We start from the raw sequence: 18,303 nt of genomic DNA, 5'->3' as shown, positions 1-18,303 counted from the left end.
GACTAGTATATTACATAGAGCGTTTCATATGCTACAGGGTATTAAACGGAGGAGTGTCCTCATTGTTTCTCTCATTTTTCCTCAAGTTGTATCTGTACACCAATCTCTGTCCATCTAGAGATCAGTAGCATCTCGTCGTCGCCGCCTATCCTTGGGTATCGATGGTTCATCTTCATCTTCGCCCTGCCTGCCAGCATTGAGCTGCTCTTCGCCTGCCGGACCCCAGTCCGTTTCCAGCGACACTCCAGGCTGGCCTTCCAGATAGCGCCACAACTGCCAGATCTCTTTGACGAGTTCTTGGGTCGGACCCGGCCCTGGACGGACGAGGAGGAGGTAGTCGTCTTTGTCGTCATGGGGTGTTGGGCCCGGGCCAGGGCCCGGGCGGAAGACCTCGTTGGCTTGGATGAGAGCGTCGAGTGTGGTGATGCCGGAGGGAGATGAGGAGGAGGGGTTGGCCAGGAGCTGGTGCAGGGAGAAGATGGGGAAGCGGTAGGTCTCGTCGACGGTGAGCATGGGAGGGGTCAACGTGTGGGATGGCAGTGGCAATGGTGGGAGTGAGGGCGAAGAAGATACAGACCGCGTTGGGGTATTGTCCGCGGTGCCTGTGTCTGCGTTTGTAGGTTGGGATAGGAGCGTCGTCATGTTTCCGTGGCCAAGGTGGAGGAAGCTGCTTCCTGGGTGAATGTCCGGATGGCCGAGCAAGAATCCTCTTCCTGACATCGCTGGCTGTGGAGAGAAGGTCGTAGACGCGTGTTGGTCGGATGAGGCAGGCCGTCCGTCATGCGAAAGTGGCGTGTCTTCGTTTCCTTGTCCAACATTCGTTGCGGGACATGCTTCGCTTGAAGATGCCGTGCCGGCGACCAGGTGCCGAAACGTCTCACTACTGAGCTTCCCGCCGTAAGGTATTGGCAACGCGACGATTCTTGTCGACGCCTTTGCAAATGGCTCCCCTTTCAGCGACTCGGCCAGTGCCGTCAGGCAGATCAGTATACGCTTCCGCATGATCTGTGCCAGCCGGCTGTGTATGTCAGGCTGCCATTGCACATCCTTCAGGTTGAAGGAGAGAATGTTGGCCGGCTCGCTATCGGCGACACCGGTGGCAAGCTCGATGTCCTTTTTGTGGCGCATGTAGTGCTGTGCGGACAAGACGGGGACTTTCGCCTCGAACGGGATGAGTTTGGACACCTCTCCGGTCTTGGTGAGCCTGATTTGCGGGTCGTCCTTCCTGCCCTTGGTCAAACGGAGCGTCAGGATGCGGAAAATATTGACATCCGCAAGAAAACGAGTCAATGCAGACTGGCGTTTCGCGGCCGGAGGGTTCGATTCGGACGACTGCACGGCATTCGTGTCAGGGTTGAGCGCAGAAGTGTTTTCTCGCTGCGCTCTGGCTAGCCGCTTGTCCTCCCGCACCCGTCTCCAGTCGTCCTTGTAAAGCTGCTTGGCCAGCTTTGCCTCGAGAGCATCCAAGTCGGCGAGATCTGCCGGTAGAAGATAGGTCTTCCCGTCAACCGGGCTCTTCACGTAATCGAAGTCTAGCAAGAGCCCTCCCGGTAGCCTCGCACCACTGGCCTGACAGGACCTGATAGGGCCCGCTAACATGACCGCCCATGGGTTGTTCTTTAGCGGCCCCAGCTCTTTATATGTTGCCTGCTCTTTCTGAATACCTCTTCTCCGCGCAGCCTTTTCCACCTGAATCTGGATGGGTGACGCTGGGATGTAAAGATCGTCATGAGGCAAGGGCTCCTCATCTCGGTGTTCATCCCGCATCAGCTCACCGAGGACTTTGAGCTCCGGCAGCAGATCCTTCAATTTCTGTAATCCTTCCGGGCTGTAGGGATTGAAGGAGCCTGGACGTTTGGAGCGACGTGCCCTCAATGGAGTATCAGGAGGGGCTTCATCTTGGGAAGATGATTTCTGTTCAGTATTGTGTCTATCGAAGGGCCGGAACAGGCTGTAATGTCGGTTCCATTTCGTGGGGTTTGCTCTGGGAAGAGCCGTCAGGCTGTTGTGAGGCTGAGGCTGAGGCTGAGGCTGAGGCTGTTGTGCTTCAAGTGATAGACACAATCCGCGCACCACTTCCAAGCGCCATGTTGCGTATGAGACATGCCTGTACGGGCATTTCAGGCTCATACCTCAACAAGCACATTCGAAGGACAGACTGCGCACGGAAAAGAGCCTGGTGAAGGCGCGTGTGCAGGAGACCGATCACCAACTTGAAAGAAACTCGTGAAAGACGTGAGACTCGAACTCCGCATCCTGTCAAAAGTTCGAGAGTTGGAGTTGGAGATTGTAGATCAATCTATCGCTTGGCGGGATGCAAGGCTGTCGCTGTTGCCTGTGTGTCCGGATAAAGCCCCTGGATGCCTGAGGTTGTCTTCCTACTCTGCATAGTATATGTACTTATGGCAGATATTCTATCTATATAAATTGTATCAGGCAACCAGCCAGCCATCGTCCTGCGCTCCAAGTCTGGGACCGTATTCCTTTCGACTTCCATCGCCCTCACATCTCAGAGCCGTTGGATCTTGTCTTACGCACCCTTGTCTACCTACCATCAGACTCAACCCCATCTTCCACTCCGTCAACCATGGCAACAAGCTATCTAGGAATCCCGCCTTCATCTCCCTCGTTCGCCGGGCCGGCCGCGTTTCTGGCCTGGAATTGGTTCTACGCGTACGGCATACTAGCCAGCCGCACTCTGAAACAGATCTACGGCATTGACCATAACGGCAACCCGCGGCAGGATCTCAACAAGTATGGCGCCGTGGCTGTCCGGGAGGGCAAAATGACCCAAGCCCAACTCGAGCAGCTCCAGCGCATGGAAGCTGCCAGCGCCAACTCAATCGAGGCGTATACGTTCTTTGTGGGTTCAGGTAGGTCTAATTAGGCATTGGTCCGATCCGTCCGCATCACCACACTACCCCCCTACACCATTCTGTTGCGTATTATACTGTTGTTGTATACGGTACAGCCTGCATTTACGGCAAATCGATCAAATCGATCGCTGCCTCAATCCATTACTGTCGTGAATGGCAATCCTAACAAGCGTGTGCACTCTGCAGTCCTCTTGGCCCTCGTGGCTGGCGTTCCAAGACAGACAGTCAACACTGCCTGCACCACGTACACGATTGCTAGACTGGTTTACGGGGCCGTCTACGTCCTGGTTTCGCACGACCTGTACAGCCAAATCCGCGGTATTGCTTGGTGGACAGGGAACACGAGTTGCTTGTTTCTGCTGTGGAAGGCTGCCCACGCACCGTTCAAGTTTCCCAATGCATGACTGGGCCGAACGATTGATTGGACCCATATATACCGCCAGATACTCTGCTCCGACAGTTACTTGTATTTGCTTCAATCAGTCGTCGACATACATGGAGCGTCATGCACCACTCGTACCTGAAAATGAATATGAAGGTCCACTCAACCGACCACTTACTCTTGCCCATCTGTCAGCCTCGTCATCCTTTGCGTTCAGAGATGCGATGGGCGGATCTAGGAACCATGGTCCGTTCAGCAGACTGTGTCGCCCTCACCCTCTTCATGATCAAATCGTCCAATCCATGATGGACGAATCTATCGTAGAAACTTGGATCAAGAAGGCGATGATAAGCAACAACAAATACTATTAGTACCGAAACCAAACGACCCAACCCCTGAATGAGACTGTACATGAAAACACTGTCAGCTCTCTACTAGTAGCACTATTATACAGAACTATTTATTAGAAACGAATACAACATCTCTTTCACCCCTTACCTTATCGTTACTTCCTTTCCTTTCCTTTCCTTTCCTCTCCTCTCCTTTTTTTTCAAGAAAGTCTCTTCCATACTTCCAACTCTTCTCATAGTATTCACACTCTTTCTCTTTCTCTTCTTTCCCTCTAGGACACACAATCCTCCTACTCGATAGGAACATCATCATCGTCCTCAGCCCACTTCGGCGCAATCTTCTGACTCAACGCCATCTTCAGCGTGACACGATCCGGCCTGACGCCCACACCCTCACGCCAATACCGACAGCGCGCATGACCGCACTTGCAGCCCCAGTCGAAATGCAGGAAATACTCGTCTCCGTAGTCGACGGTGATCTCGTCGCCGTAATTGATGCTGCGGAGCGCCTGGAACAGCACGGTACGCTGCTGGCCGACGTTGACGATGGCGAATTGTGTGTTCGGTTTACACGAGTGGTTGATGTAGCGTGTCCAATTGCCGCGGACGGTCGAGTCGATCAGCAAACCCGGGACCCGAGATTTAGTCTTGCTTTTTGCTTTAGTCGCTGTCGTCGTTGTCTTTTTCGCCCCTGTTGCTGCTGAGGATACTCCGGGGTTTGTCCTTTTTCTTCTTCGTTTCGAACTCGTCGCCGCACTGACGACATAGTCGCTGGCCCGCGCGATGGGCACTTCCAGGATATACGAGTGTCCAGAGGCGCCTCCGTAGCGGGTGACCAGGGCGCCGCCACGGCTGAATCTGGCCGGGTAGATCTCGCCGACGTATTCGCCGAGATACTGGTCGGCGCGGATGTCCTGCAGGGCGCGCACGCCGGTGCCGGTGCGGGCGGTCGTGATGAGCTCGACGAGCACCTCGGCTCCACCGTCGAGCAGGTCCGCGGGGGTGCAGGTGCAAGTGAGATCCTGGCCGCACGCGACACAATGGCTGTCTTTGAAGCCGCAGAACCGTGGCTCCCCCGCGGCTTCCGGCGCCAGCTTGGGCCACGTGTAGTTCGGGAGGATGATGGAATCGGCAATGTCCCACTGTTGGACGACTTGGTCGTCGTTGATCTGGAGCGTCGGTGGTGAAGCGTTGTTGGTGTTGTTGCCGGTTTGCACTGCGACGCCATCGCGCATCAGATCGGCCGTGACCTTGTATTCGATCTCGCAGCGTACGGTTTTCTTATTGTTCGGCGGCAGCACCCAATGGTATGGCGATGTGTCGTCGACCGCGTGCAGTTCTTGTAGGTCGTTAGTTCCAATCCCGAAACTCGTCTTGTCGATACCGGACAGACGGAAATCGCGCAGGACACGGCTGAGGAGGATGTCAAAGTCATTGTCGTGAGCGGCCAGCGCTCTCCGCCAACCCAGCCCTCTGGTCTGCGCGAACAGCTCCAGGCTGGATGCGCTCTGCTTGAGTTTCGCCAGCAGGTGCGCCCACGTCGGCTCGTGGTTGGCTTTGCTGACGGCGGCTTCTTGGGCCAGCGCCGTGCGGAACGTTTCAGAGTGCGCGCAAATGCTCAGCAGCAACAGGTTGGGGAAATGATGCAGTCGGTCGCGCAAGGTGGATGGGCTCACCTGAATTATGTCCATGGCATCCCGGTGCACTCCGCTCACCCTTCGCGTGCTGGGTGAGGCGTCCTTCAGTGCTGTGGTCACTTCGTCTCGCGTCTTCTTGGGCAGGAACTTGAGGAACCGGACGGTTCTGGCCTTGCGGAGGACACCGTGGATCTCGGAACGTTCTGCCTGGGAAATGGGGGTCAGAGCGGCAGCGTGGATTTCAGCATACACCTTGATCATGAAGCCATCCAGGGCAGTCTTGGGGACCAACGCTCGATGGACCCGGTTAGTAGTCTGCACGGAGGAAGGTTGAGGCAGGGAGCGCGCCGTGGGCTTCCGGACCCTGGTGCTGCGGCGTAGACCGGTGGACATTGCGTGCTTGTTCTCTTGTCAGGCTTGTTAGATGGGGAGCTTTGGTGTAAGGACCAGAGGCAGCTCTCGCCGTCCGACGGGCGGCATTTTCATCCTTTTCTCCATTGGCTAAAAATAGTACCAAAGGGAAGCAATGAATGCGCATTGTGTTCGATGCCCAAAAATATCATCAATAGACAAAAGAAGAGAATGTCGGTGTTGGGACTGACAGATGTGGCACAAAGGAAACACCATGTAAAAAGTCCATTGTTGCGCAAGGCTGAACAGCCCCTGTGTTAGCTCGCCCATGCCATTGACCAATAGGAATGTGAGGAACAACCCCAACGAGACTCATCGCGTTGTCGCATATTTTCATTGCTCGCTCTGACAGCCAGAACCGGAGTTGGGTATCTCATACGGTCTCAATATACCTTCTTACCTCCCAGTCGGTGACAGCCTCATCCCACAATCGCAACTCATGCTCTCGAGTGCCACCGTAATGCTCCACAAAGTCATCTCCGAAGATCTCGCGAGCAACACTCCCTTTGGCCATGAACCTTGCCGTGCTGTCCTTGAGATTCTTGGGCAGCCTTTCACCTTTGTCAGCGACATTTCCCACATCCTCGCCCTTGGCTAGGGGCGGCAGGCCAATCTCCATCTTCTTTTCAATACCTCTCCAGCCCAAAGCTACGATCGTGGCAAGGACCAGACTCGGATTGCAATCAGCACCACACGTTCGAATTTCGAACCGGGTTGCTTTCGCCGATGCCGTCGGAGGAGCAATCAGTCGAATGGATGCTGCTCGGTGTTCCAAACCCCACGACACGGTGACAGGAGCCCAGAAGTTCTCAACCAGTCGCTTGTAAGAGTTAATTGTCGGTGCTAGGATTGGCATGACATCGGCGAGACCGTCCACTAGTCCTGCGAGGAAATGACGGCCGAGATCCGAAACGTATTCGAGGTCTTTGTAGGGTGGGTTTGGGTCCTTCTCACCCCTGTAGAAGAGATTCTTGCCCGACTTGTCGACGATGGAGCAGTGCATGTGTCCGCTATTCCCCGGCAGGCCTTGCTTGGGTTTTGCCATGAAGGAGGGCGTGATGCCATACTTGCTCCCCATGGCCTTGACAACGTACTTGAACAAACTTCCTCTGTCCGCCATCTCCGTGACTTCCCCAAACTCCAAGGCAGCCTCGAACACACCCGGTCCGGACTCGGTATGCCAGCCTTCGATGTTCACCCGGAACTTTTCACACGTCTCGTATATGTCGTAGAACCAGTCTTGGTTGTGGACGGGGTCGGTCAAGGAGTAACCGAACATCCCTTGCGTGAGATGGGGAAGACTGTCGACGGCGTGAGTCTGGAGGAAAGGAGCCGTGGTGGCAGACGAGAAGTGGTTGGTCTGTATTGAGGGATCGCGAGGGGCACGGAATGTGAAGAACTCGAACTCAGTCCCAGCCATTGCGCCATAACCGGCATCGTGCAGCTTCGCGACAGCCGTCCTCAGTAAACTCCGGGGACATGCGCTGATGGGCTTGCCGGTGTCTGGGTCGCAAAAGCTGACCAGGAAGAAGGGCACATTGTTCTCCCATGGGATGCGACGATAGCTGCCCAGGTCGATCTTTGCGATGAGATCTTTGTACCCGTTCTCTTTATTGCTGATCTTGAGTTCGCGGAAATAGGTCAAGTCGTGCATGTCCCAGCCGAAGACAACGCTACAAAAGCCAAAGCCATCTTTGGCAACGGAGAGGAACTTCTTCTTGGATATCAGTTTGCCCCGGAGAATGCCTGCAGAAGAGTTGATTAGCAATTGTGTAACGCGACGATCAGCGACCGGGGACGTACCGTCGATGTCAATGCCCGCAAGCTTGACCTTGGTGTCATCGGCCAGCGCAGACTCCAAGTTGTCAAGTGTGAGGACCTCACCGTCCTTTGCGCTGCTGGTCATGGTTGCTGAGTGAGGGATTGGAGAGCGTTCAACAACGGGAGCAGTGCAAGGATGAACAATGAACAATGAACAAAGGACACACAAGAACAGGGGATAAAGCCGGAAGAGAGGCGTCGAGCTATCTATCTACTACTGTGTACAGGTATGGAAGGGAACAAAGAGCGGGAAGGACCGATTGGCAGGAGGGTCGACGTCAGTATCGCAGACCTGACCTCCTCCGTAGGATGGTGGATGAGATTACGGTAAAGGCGCCGGTGGTGCTCATCATACAGTGCTCGTGTTCACCTGCACGCTCAGGTGGTGGAGTTGATACTAGTAGCTGCTGATAAGCTCCCTCGCTCCCCATGATTGTGGCTGGTTCGGCGGCTCCAGGTTTCTTGCCTAGGCTTCCTTAGGCTTAGGCTAGGGACCCCTTAACCCTCAGGCTCCTTAGGCTAAGGAGACACCCCTAGGCCTAGGCTCCCAAGCACCAAAGCTTCCGTGGCTCCAGGCGAATCCTGATATCGTCTATCCATCGACAAGCATCTCGGTATCATGGATCCGAGTGTGCAATGATAACAGGTATATATATGTACCTACCCTGTATTGATCGATGAACATAATGGACCCAGGTATTCAAGGCAGCTCATCTGTATGCTTGCACAATGAGGACAGTACTCGTCTAACAAGCTAGACCATCTACATGCGCGGCTACAGGTCGATGGGTCTCCTCTGTGCCCGCTGTAGCCGCGGAGGATACCTACCTGGCGTATGCCACTTGATGCCTAGTACTTAATCCAAGATCCATAGCTAGGTACTTTTACCCGCGGTAGGTACAGAGTAGATAACCCATAGATGCGAACCTTTTCGCGATGAGGCATGGGAGATACCTAAGATACTACCTGTAGGTACCGTGGTAGGTGACATTTACAACAGCCTCATAGGTACCTTAAGATGTCCTCGTTTGGTATTGATACTCAAGTTCCGCCACTCCTCAGATTTAATAAGCGCGGAGAGCAACTTAATCAATTGGAGGCTGTGACGGCGGACAGCTACCCGACATCATGTATCGTACTAGTAGACGATCATATACATGTGAGATACTACGTAGCTATAGGTTGTACCTACGGGTGCCCAGATACTAGCAGGTGAGGTGGATGCATCCCGAGATCTTTCTGTCTGTGTTGGGAATGTTTCCGCCGGACGCCGTCGCCGTCGCATGCCTACTGTAAAGTCCGGCGATTACGGATCCATAGCAGTGGTAACAGGCAACAGGCGGTAGGGACTCCATCCCCACTGCAAGTATCTAAGGTACCCAGGTAGGTAGTACCTAGCGAGGTAGGCATATGGCCCAGATACCTGACCTACCTTATATTGTCTGGTATCTGACTCAGGCTAACGGATATCACACCGACTGATTACGGTATATTATTGTCTGAGCTTCAATCAGTGAGCCTCGTTCAACCGTACACGTTCATCATCCCTAATATCGACACATCTCCCCCAATCAACCACAACCACAACCATCAACCACCGATTACAACACAACTATCAACCACAACCCCAAACACACAACTCTTCACAGCGATATGGCCACCGAATCTCGTCCAGGCCGCCTCGCCGGCAAGAATGCCATCATCACAGGCGCGGCGGGCGGGATCGGACTAGAAACAACCATCCTGTTCGCCAAAGAAGGGGCGTCGGTGCTGATGGCCGACATCTCGGAGCCGGCGCTGGCCAAGGCGCTGGAGAAGGTCAAGGAGCTGGTGCCGCACGCGCCGCGGCTCACCACGATCAAGTGCGACGTGTCCAAGGAATCCGACGTGGCCGCCGCCGTCGAGTCGCAGGACCAGTACGGCGGCATCGACATCATGTTCAACAACGCCGGCATCATGCACGCGCAGGACGATGACGCCCTGAACACGTCCGAGCAGGTGTGGGACCTGACGCAGAACATCAACGTCAAGGGCGTGTGGTTCGGATGCAAGCATGCCGTGCTGAGCATGCGCCGCCACCACAAGAAGGCCGGCTCCATCATCAACACCGCCAGCTTTGTCGCCCTAATGGGCGCCGCCACCCCCCAGCTCGCCTACACCGCCTCCAAGGGCGCCGTGCTCGCCATGACCCGCGAACTGGCCATCGTGCATGCCCGCGAGAACATCCGCTTCAACTCCCTCTGTCCCGGCCCGCTGAATACCCCCCTGTTGCAGGACTGGTTGGGCGACGATCAGCACAAGCGGCACCGGCGAGAAGTTCATTTCCCGAGCGGTCGCTTCGGGGAGGCCATCGAGCAGGCTCACGCCGTCGTGTTTTTGGCTAGCGATGAGAGCAGTTTCGTCAATGCTACTGAATTCTTGGTCGATGGCGGCTTGAGCAGAGCCTATGTCACCGCCGAAGGCCCTGCTCCTGCAGCGCCATCGAACAACGCTCGTTAAGGAGCAGTTGGGTCTTGAGGGTTCACGAATCACCTGCCCTACGCAGGTTGTTGTGTGGCAGACTGCTGCAGGACACAAGGTCCTAGTCTGACTGGGAAAGCAATCTGGGGGAGTCTATGGACTGTCGGCATCATCTGGCAGCTCGAGGGAATGGAACGGAAACATTAGATGGACGAGGAGTATTACTAGACATTTCTAGCTAGAGAAATCGCTTTCATTTCTGTGATCTCAACATTGTGTGCGCCGTCGACTGTCAGAGTCATGCAATATCCAACCTCACATCCTGTCATCTCAATCTTTGGGATCGGTCCCTTCATAAAGTCTTTCCCAAGTCCAGAAGATACTGATCGTGATCTGACAGGCAAACATTGCAATACCCTCTGTCGCTGGTCGGGAACACCGAGCGCAGGAAGCACGACAGGGGTGATAGCAACAACCGATGGTGGGCCCGAACACAGCCCTCAATCCTTCATTTCCTTCCGAGCCAGAGCGTAGAGAACAGCGATGAAGAGGCCTGATTGCCTTATTCTTGTTGTCCGGAGCGGGTTGTATCACACATTCCTTCAAAGTGTCGCGAGACATCGGTCCATTCCCTACACGGGAGCTATGACAAGCTCTTCAAACCTTCCCATCATGATGGCTAGGATTTCCGGGGCGTGGTTATCGTAGAGCTCGGCAGCGAGTGGTCCATTCAAGAAGGCAGTTCTGCATTGAATCTCTCGTATGACACGCTGAAGACAGGCATACCGGAGGGGATCGCTTGGAGCTGTGTTGTCTAGGACATACTGGATCTGTTCTGCTGTAAAGCGGTCATAACTGAAGGCCAACCGTTCGACCAAGTGCTTGCACAGAACGAGGTCCTGTAGTCGATCCGCAAGCATGTAGAGGGCCAGATCTGCATCCAGGGTATCAACGAATAACTTGCCGTCGCCCAACACAGAGCCATACAAGGAATCCGTGTAAAGGTAGCTCACGAAAATGGCGAAAATGGCAGGGTTTTCTTCTGGTAGGCGAATGGTCTGCTCCTGGCTCTCCTCGAATGGGTTCGACAAGGCCGCTTTGGCAAAGTCCGACACCGCGGTCAAAAGGTCCCGATGTAGCATCCACGTCTGTTCTTCTTGTCCCACAATCACTCGGACCATTTCCGTCATATTGATGAGATCCTTAGGTTTTGGGTATGATGCCAGCCTCCTTCCTTTGGGCACAGCGGCATGGGTCTTGCCGTACTGCGCCAGTCGCCGTTCTTCATAGCTAGAAGTGCAGGAGGTCAGAGCAGGATGGGTTTCGGAGTGAAGTCCACCCTGCTCGGCGTTGCCCCAATCCGGCTCACCGTATCGACGCCCTGGTAGTGTCGGCATGGTGCTTACGCGTGCACCTCTTGTAAAGATGTGCATTAGATTGGCGTGGATGGGATTTGGCGCGACTTCGGAGGACTTTGATGGTTAAAGATGAGTAGTTGATGCTGGCAAGGTGGTACATATGTGAAGTGGTCCGCAGAGAGAGAATGCGAGGTGCTTGGGCAACCTAGTACTGCATTTTCTGTGAAGTTCTGCCGTTGTCGGGGCGCGACTTCGACGAAGCGGTTACTGTTTCACCTATGAATGTGGTACACCTAACGCCCTTGCAAACAGACCTTCTTTGGATACGACGACTAAGGTGTGTGGATCGCTTTGAAACCCATGGCGACTGGTGTATCAAATCTTAATGGTGCCCATTTCTACCAGGTCTTTGGCGGCATTGGAGAATTTGCCTTGTGTATCAAGTTTGGCTGGACTATCGTGTTCGTTGAGATGGACCGACATCATTCCCTCGAGTGTCAGAAGTCGCCTTGTGGCAGCAAATGGATAATAGATCGCCTTACTGACAACCCGGCCTAGCTTTGATACAGCGTTCTGCGCGTCCTGCTTGTCGTCATGCATGAAATCGGGCTCGTCCATCTGTTGTACAAATTTTCGATCCATCTCAAATTCATAAGGCGCAATGATATATTCCTTTGGCCTGAGGAACGGCAGAGGCCGTCGCACTTGTACAGCAAGCTTCACCACGCCATCTTTTGAGACCAAATCAATTGACCTAATCAACCTTGTTGGCCGCAGGAACGCGAATCCGGCGACAAAGGTGAAGGTGATAATTCCGGCTCGCCATGCCACCCTCACAATCCAGGGCAGATCGGAAGATGTATCGTACGCCCAAAGATTGCTGAAGGCTAGCGCACCGGCGGTCACCAGAGCAGATGCGGTTATGATGTATGAGGCTGCCAGTATTCCAGCATGCGACGGGGGTCTGTATATAGCTCGTTGGCCCGCATTGTACAACTTGGTCGCGTACCACTGCTTGTGTAATTTTTCTGGCGGAAGGTCATTGGAGGCTCGGGCTCCTTGAGGTTCGTATGGTTGTCGAGGGACTGATGTTGACTTTGCAGCTGGAATCTGAGGAGCACGCTTGGGGACTTTCACAGCGCTGGTACTGGAAGAAGTAGCATACCGCCGTGGAATGCATGAAGGCAGGAGTCGAAGTCGGAGAAGAGGCCGCATTGAACGAGAGATGGAAACCATAGTGTATGCGGTAAAGCTCCAGCTTTTGCAAAGAAACCACCTTCAATCCAAAGTGAGGAATAAACCTTTCAAGCCCACCCAGATGCAACGGTAACTGGGAACAAGATCGCAGGAACTACAGGAGACGAAACATGGAAACCTGACTTTTGTTCAATTATTTGTTTTAGGTGTTTTGGAGAACCGAGTTCGATGCGACCAGGCTCGCAGGGCTCCTTAGGCTTTTCCCGCAGTTCCCAGCAGGGAAAGTCGGGCGACAAGTGTGGCAATAGGCTGAGAGACGTCTCTCCATCTATACCAGCACACGTCCATCGCCCGGATCAATCTATTTTTCCAGAACCGGCTATCTTCAGACAGATGCAGTGACCCAGTCGGCAAATATTGCCTTGAAGAGATAGACTCCGTTCACCCCCAACATGCTGCACCTGGCGGGTTCGCATCCGGAAGAGACCGCTGTCCCTACAGGTGCATACCGCCATTTCCTACGTCTCTGGCAGATTCAACTCCTGCGCCTTGCTGGATTGCCTCCAGAAGCGGAGGAGAAACGTTCTGACCGTTCTTCTCTTCGACAACTGCAAGGAGCTTGAGGAAAAAGTCCTGCCGGAGCACTTGCATCAGAATGTCGTCGGAATCGATCATGTGTGATGCGGCGTAACGCAATATGCCGCCAAAGGGCTGGCTGTCACCATTTCCTTGCAGGTACTGGGTCTCCACAGTAGGGATGGTGGAGGTTGTAATGGCTTGCCAATCGAAAGGTGCAAGTCTCGCAATAAAATCGAAGAGTCTCGCCTGAGAGATCGTGACGAGTTGGATGCCCTTCTTGGTTTTGGTGTCTCGTTTCGATTTGACAAGCGAAGTCCACACAAAGAGTACTTCGTAAACATCAGGGTCGTGGAACACACGGCGCCATAAGAGGCCATGCCCTTGGGTTTCGCCCATGCCATCACGACCCACCTCGACCGTGACACTATTCTGGCTGTCGACTGCAAGTAGCGCCTCGATGCCTTCCAAAGAACGTTCCGCCACCTCAGTACTCTCGGATGAGAGCCAAATGGTAAATAAGCATTGCACCAGACTTGAGCTTGCTGCAACGAAAGAAGCACCGCTAGGCGAGTCGGCGGCTTTGCGTAGATATGCCAGACAGAGCAGCTGAACTGAGACCAGCGGTGAGGTCAGACCTTGTTCGAGTTTCTCGGCAGAAATCGAAGTCTTCAATTCGTCAAATGGGATCAACGACACAGTTCGCTCCAATAATCGAGTGAGTGGTCGGGGTTCCTGTTGAATCGTTTGGAGGAGTGTTTCGCCGGTCCCTAGCAGCCGCCATAGCAGATGTCTGGGTGTCGAGGCATCCAGGCTCCGCTCTGCCCGTTTCAATAAGTCCTCGTCGAGCAAGACTGTCCCCGGTTGGGACTCCACCGCCGCAAGATGTGAGAACACATCGGTAAAAAGAGTCTCTGTGTCCTCGATCACAACGTCCATCGTAGTTGGTGTATATTGGAAATGATGCTGGAGTGAAACATCAAGATCATCTTGACATGCGGAAGGCCATTTAGGTATCTGTTAACGTGGCAACCCTGTTGGAAGGCGACTGCAACGAACGAACGCTGCCCGGTGGCGTTGTCAGCTGTTGGATTTGGAGTCGTAGTGTCGTATCACCGCAGCCTTGTCGCCGCACTGCAGTTGGCCTCTCACGCCAAGACTCGGCTGCGTTTCCTGACTCAGCGGGTCAGGCTGCGAATACTGTGGATCACTGGCCTAATTGCGTACCTTATCACTCGCGCATGTCCACTCTGCATGAGGTATACTTCCAGTACAGAGTCTCACCTGACGACAATCCTGGGTAGGCCGACTTTACGCAAGGCTCCGTACCATAGCATCACATTTCACGGCCGAAACAAACTCCCTCTCTCATCTAACATCAACGCTGGAGCCGGACTCATGGCGCAACCCACAGATAACCCTCTGCTCTCCTCCAAACCCTCCGACAGTGGCCTCTCCGTCTCTCTACACCCACTTGTCCTTCTCACAGTCTCCGATCAAGTGACCCGTCATTCCGTACGGAAACAGTCAGGACCAGTTGCGGGTGCATTGCTTGGACAGCAGATTGGTCGTCAGATCACCGCGGAACATGCCTTCCCGGTCGCTTTAGTCCACAGTGCCAAAGGACAGTGGCGGTTCAATGTAGAATGGATGGAGACGAGGATACAGCAGTGTAAGTTTCCCCAAGCGTCTTGCGTATGCATATATGGGACTCGCTCACAATTCCTAGACAAGGATGTCCACAAATCGCCCGCACTCGAGTTCGTCGGCTGGTACACGCTATGTCCGCAGGACGGACCTCTGCCTGAACTCATCCCTCTGCAGCGACAAGCAATCACATTCTACAATGACAGCACCATCCTCCTCACCCTACACCCGGAACTCATTAATGACCCCAGCACCACCACCGGCAAACTTCCAATCACCATCTACGAGAGCGTCGTGGACGCCGAACAACCCAAGGATGACGAGTCGATGCAAGTCGACGGAGAAGAATCGTCGGCCATCAAGTTCAGACAGCTTCCCTATACGATCGACACCGACGAGACCGAGATGATCGCCATCGACTACGTGGCCAAAGGAGCAGGCAGTGCCGCGGCTTTAGACGAGGCAGCTCCCGCACCTAAACCAGTCGAGCAGCCACCCGCAGACAAGAAGGGCAAGCAACGTGCGAGTACACCCCCGGAGATTTCTGGACAGAAAGAGACCAACGGCACCGAAGACACAACTACTTCTCCTCTCACTCCGGAAGAAGAAGACCACATCGCAAACATAACCACCAGACTCAACAGCGTTAAAATGCTACAAAGTCGCCTCTCGCTCCTGCGCAGCTTCGTCCAGTCCCTTCCACCATCATACATTTCAGACCAGAATTCCGCGCCACCGACCCCCACCTCCCCTGATCCTGCTCACCTGCCACACCTGCGCAACATCCAAGCCCTGCTTACTCGCCTCTCATTACTCACTCCCGTGGACTCTGCCTCCTTTGCACAACCACTCGCCGCAGCTTCGCAGGCTCAATCCAACGACGTGGCACTGGCTAATATGCTTGCACTCATGGGCCAGGATATCCAGGCCCTCAGTGAACTGGGCCGCAAGTTTGCGACGGTGGAAGGGCTCCGTGGCCCCAAAAGCAAACTCGGCGGAACGAAGAGCGGCGGGCCAGGAACAGGCGCGGCAGGTGCATATGGAGGCCTGGACGAAACTGATGGTCGATTTGGTGGGCTTGCTCCGGTAGGCGGTAGCAGCGGAATGATGGTTTGATAGACAGCAATGCGCCGTGGTCTTCAGACTCTCCAGAATCATGAACTGATGGACAACACTCGATCTCGTCCGGAATCTAATATCTCCCCATCCTCCAAAACTCGACGTCTACCGCCTGTCAATCGACAAATGCGTGATGAGGACGCCTTTCAGACCCTGGGGCATGCACGTATCCTGCCAGTCAAGGGCCAGCGTTACGAGGCCCGCATGTCTCTGGTCCTACCATGGACCGAAGCTCGGCCAATCCATCTGAGGATGCTTTGGTCGGTCGTGCTACATATCCGCGGAACGACGACAGGAATGCAGGGCTCTTGACGTGACGAGACATGAACCTGGAGCATGTGCAGGATAAGGGACTTCCAAACCAGACGCTGCCATAGAACCCGCTTTCGAGGTGGCTTAAGTTAACGCCTGGCGTACCTACCTTACTGTATGGAAAAGGACAGATGAAATAGGAAGAGGGAGATGCTTGCAAAGTTTCTTGTGGTAGAATCCATGACCACTGTAGGGCTGTCCTAGGTATACTCTTCTTCCGTCTCGAGACGGTCAGATTCTACATATCTTCCGCCCTGAGATGAGACCGCCCAAACTCGCAATCATCTGAGCCGGATGTCGATCAATCAGGACTGTGCTTTGCACGCCGCTTCCGGTTCTCCTTCTGATCCCGTTAGGCTGGTTCTGTAACCTTTCGTCATATGCTGGCGAAAATCAGGTGGCCACTCATAAGCGATGCATCAAGTATCTGAGACAAGGCATCCGCCCCAAGGTTTTGTGTCTGGAAAGCTGGCGGAGGTCGTGCCTCGTTGATTAAGTGTGTAAAAGTGTCGTTAGCATTAAAACAAGTCGTCCCTGAAACAATGTGTCTCGGGTAGAAAGGCCATCTGTTTTGGTTATTCGTCATCGAAAGCATTAATAAAAGCGTATTTGTGGCGCCCGAGTCCTGACGCCTATGCTCATAAGTCCGTGAAAGAAGAGGTGATTGCGAAAGCAGTGACATGAGCGTCAAGGATTATCGATTACCTCGGTCATGACCACTCAGTTGACAACGAGGTCCACGGGTCGATGTAGTCGGGGAAAGAAACGGAGACGGAACCTCCTCTTCGGTGGCTCTGGCAGCGGAGGTGCATGGGCTGATGCTGTTGTGGCGCCCGTCCGGCTGCGAGGTCGGAGAGTTGCTGCTTCCTTTGCCTTCTCGGCTGAAGGTAGAGGTGGAGCCGAACCAGACGATACGTTCCTGCTCTCGGCGGTGATACTTTTCTTCTTGCGGATCGTCTTCATCAACCTGCTAACATGCGGTTGTTTGGAATCATCCGAATCGCGCGAGTCAGGCCGAGGGGCGGGTGGAGGCGGAGGCAGACTCTTGTTCAAGTCAGGAACCGATAGACTAGACTGCCATGTGCCTGCCATGAATTCGTTGCTGCTGCTCCCTAGACCTGTTGGGCTGTCCTGCACAAGGCGGAGCGTACGCCCGACGAATGTGGCGTCAAGTGGACGCTCGCACTCCTCGAGCGACCTGTGCAAGCCGGCGTTGGACGGTTTCCGGCTTTTTGTTCTTGTCAGTGTCTCGTTTCGGAGACTGCTTCCCGGCTTTTTTGTGCTCGTCACAGATCTGCGCGCAGTGTCAGAAAGCCGTGAGCCAGCCTCACCAGGTGTTAAGCCAGCGCTCGTCAGAGGTGTGAAGTTGTCTGTGGTTGAAGTGTATCTGGGCGAGCCCTCAGAAGGGGTCGCCGTGTCGATTTTGAGATCTGTGCCTCTCTGAATGACATTGGCGAAGGTAGTGCCAGGGACATGAGCTGACTGCGAAGCTCGTTCGGGTTTGGAGTGTATTTGACGTGCTGGTCGGCCCTCCTGGATATGAGCCGCAATGTATTTGAGAGGGTCGTCCGAGGCATCATCCGAATGTGGCACATGGGCCAGCACCAAGGCGCAAACTCGTTTCAGCTCCCCCTCCTCTTGTTCACTGAGCGTCTGCCTATCGATCAAAGGCGAATCTGGAATGAAATGAGGATCGTCAGGTTCTCCGCGGTATTTCTTGGGAGTGAGAGACTACACAAAATGTTAGCCAGTTTTGGCAACGAACAGGGCACAAGCACCAACCAAGTGATCACTCCGTAAGCCCAGCTTCCTCTCCATTATCGCCATCTTGGATTAGACCCGAGTTGGCACGCCGATGGCAAGAGTATAGTCGGGCAGGGCGCAAGAGGAAGGGGTCGACCAGAGTCTCCTGCTCGGTTCGGAAGGCAAGCGCGACTTTTGATCGTTCACAACATGTCGCCCTCTTCAGCCGATTTGTTGATTCGTGCACCTGTACACGCAGTATACACACGGATGGTTCAACAACAGGATGTACAGTGTATTGGTGACACCATAGCACAGGAGCTAGCGGCCGCGAAACAAGACAGAATAATAGAAATCAACACAACAAGACGAAAAACACCATGTAGATACACTATCCGCAGATCGCAATGAAGA

At 54.2% G+C, this 18,303-nt stretch overlaps 10 protein-coding genes across 10 annotated transcripts; 3 read left to right on the top strand and 7 right to left on the bottom strand.

Annotated features, from left to right (window-relative positions):
- Positions 1 to 114: 114 nt before the first annotated feature.
- A1O1_08373 (uncharacterized protein) lies at positions 115 to 2,130 on the bottom strand (the record flags this gene model as incomplete). Its single annotated transcript, XM_007729235.1, has 1 exon — positions 115 to 2,130. One exon carries the CDS (start codon positions 2,128 to 2,130, stop codon positions 115 to 117), a length of 2,016 nt encoding a protein of 671 aa, XP_007727425.1.
- A 457-nt stretch (positions 2,131 to 2,587) lies between these two features.
- On the top strand, positions 2,588 to 3,280 carry A1O1_08372 (uncharacterized protein; the record flags this gene model as incomplete). The annotated part of the gene is made up of 2 exons (XM_007729234.1): positions 2,588 to 2,873; positions 3,063 to 3,280. 2 exons carry the CDS (start codon positions 2,588 to 2,590, stop codon positions 3,278 to 3,280), a joined length of 504 nt encoding a protein of 167 aa, XP_007727424.1.
- A 618-nt stretch (positions 3,281 to 3,898) lies between these two features.
- A1O1_08371 (uncharacterized protein) lies at positions 3,899 to 5,638 on the bottom strand (the record flags this gene model as incomplete). Its single annotated transcript, XM_007729233.1, has 1 exon — positions 3,899 to 5,638. The coding sequence occupies one exon, from the start codon at positions 5,636 to 5,638 to the stop codon at positions 3,899 to 3,901; it is 1,740 nt and encodes a 579-aa protein (XP_007727423.1).
- Positions 5,639 to 6,029: 391 nt separating this feature from the next.
- A1O1_08370 (glutamine synthetase) lies at positions 6,030 to 7,562 on the bottom strand (the record flags this gene model as incomplete). Its single annotated transcript, XM_007729232.1, has 2 exons — positions 6,030 to 7,402; positions 7,460 to 7,562. 2 exons carry the CDS (start codon positions 7,560 to 7,562, stop codon positions 6,030 to 6,032), a joined length of 1,476 nt encoding a protein of 491 aa, XP_007727422.1.
- A 1,568-nt stretch (positions 7,563 to 9,130) lies between these two features.
- A1O1_08369 (glucose 1-dehydrogenase) lies at positions 9,131 to 9,976 on the top strand (the record flags this gene model as incomplete). Its single annotated transcript, XM_007729231.1, has 1 exon — positions 9,131 to 9,976. The coding sequence occupies one exon, from the start codon at positions 9,131 to 9,133 to the stop codon at positions 9,974 to 9,976; it is 846 nt and encodes a 281-aa protein (XP_007727421.1).
- Positions 9,977 to 10,569: 593 nt separating this feature from the next.
- On the bottom strand, positions 10,570 to 11,334 carry A1O1_08368 (uncharacterized protein; the record flags this gene model as incomplete). Its single annotated transcript, XM_007729230.1, has 1 exon — positions 10,570 to 11,334. One exon carries the CDS (start codon positions 11,332 to 11,334, stop codon positions 10,570 to 10,572), a length of 765 nt encoding a protein of 254 aa, XP_007727420.1.
- A 336-nt stretch (positions 11,335 to 11,670) lies between these two features.
- On the bottom strand, positions 11,671 to 12,531 carry A1O1_08367 (uncharacterized protein; the record flags this gene model as incomplete). The annotated part of the gene is made up of 1 exon (XM_007729229.1): positions 11,671 to 12,531. The coding sequence occupies one exon, from the start codon at positions 12,529 to 12,531 to the stop codon at positions 11,671 to 11,673; it is 861 nt and encodes a 286-aa protein (XP_007727419.1).
- A 456-nt stretch (positions 12,532 to 12,987) lies between these two features.
- Positions 12,988 to 14,007, bottom strand: A1O1_08366 (uncharacterized protein; the record flags this gene model as incomplete). Its single annotated transcript, XM_007729228.1, has 1 exon — positions 12,988 to 14,007. The coding sequence occupies one exon, from the start codon at positions 14,005 to 14,007 to the stop codon at positions 12,988 to 12,990; it is 1,020 nt and encodes a 339-aa protein (XP_007727418.1).
- Positions 14,008 to 14,466: 459 nt separating this feature from the next.
- Positions 14,467 to 15,831, top strand: A1O1_08365 (uncharacterized protein; the record flags this gene model as incomplete). Its single annotated transcript, XM_007729227.1, has 2 exons — positions 14,467 to 14,740; positions 14,798 to 15,831. The coding sequence occupies 2 exons, from the start codon at positions 14,467 to 14,469 to the stop codon at positions 15,829 to 15,831; spliced, it is 1,308 nt and encodes a 435-aa protein (XP_007727417.1).
- Positions 15,832 to 16,866: 1,035 nt separating this feature from the next.
- On the bottom strand, positions 16,867 to 17,973 carry A1O1_08364 (uncharacterized protein; the record flags this gene model as incomplete). Its single annotated transcript, XM_007729226.1, has 2 exons — positions 16,867 to 17,877; positions 17,929 to 17,973. The coding sequence occupies 2 exons, from the start codon at positions 17,971 to 17,973 to the stop codon at positions 16,867 to 16,869; spliced, it is 1,056 nt and encodes a 351-aa protein (XP_007727416.1).
- Between the last annotated feature and the right edge of the window lie 330 nt (positions 17,974 to 18,303).

The sequence above is a fragment of the Capronia coronata genome, assembly GCF_000585585.1.
Source record: "Capronia coronata CBS 617.96 chromosome Unknown acBCG-supercont1.8, whole genome shotgun sequence".
Lineage (NCBI taxonomy): Eukaryota > Fungi > Ascomycota > Eurotiomycetes > Chaetothyriales > Herpotrichiellaceae > Capronia > Capronia coronata.
This window is presented reverse-complemented; position numbering and strand designations above follow the sequence as displayed.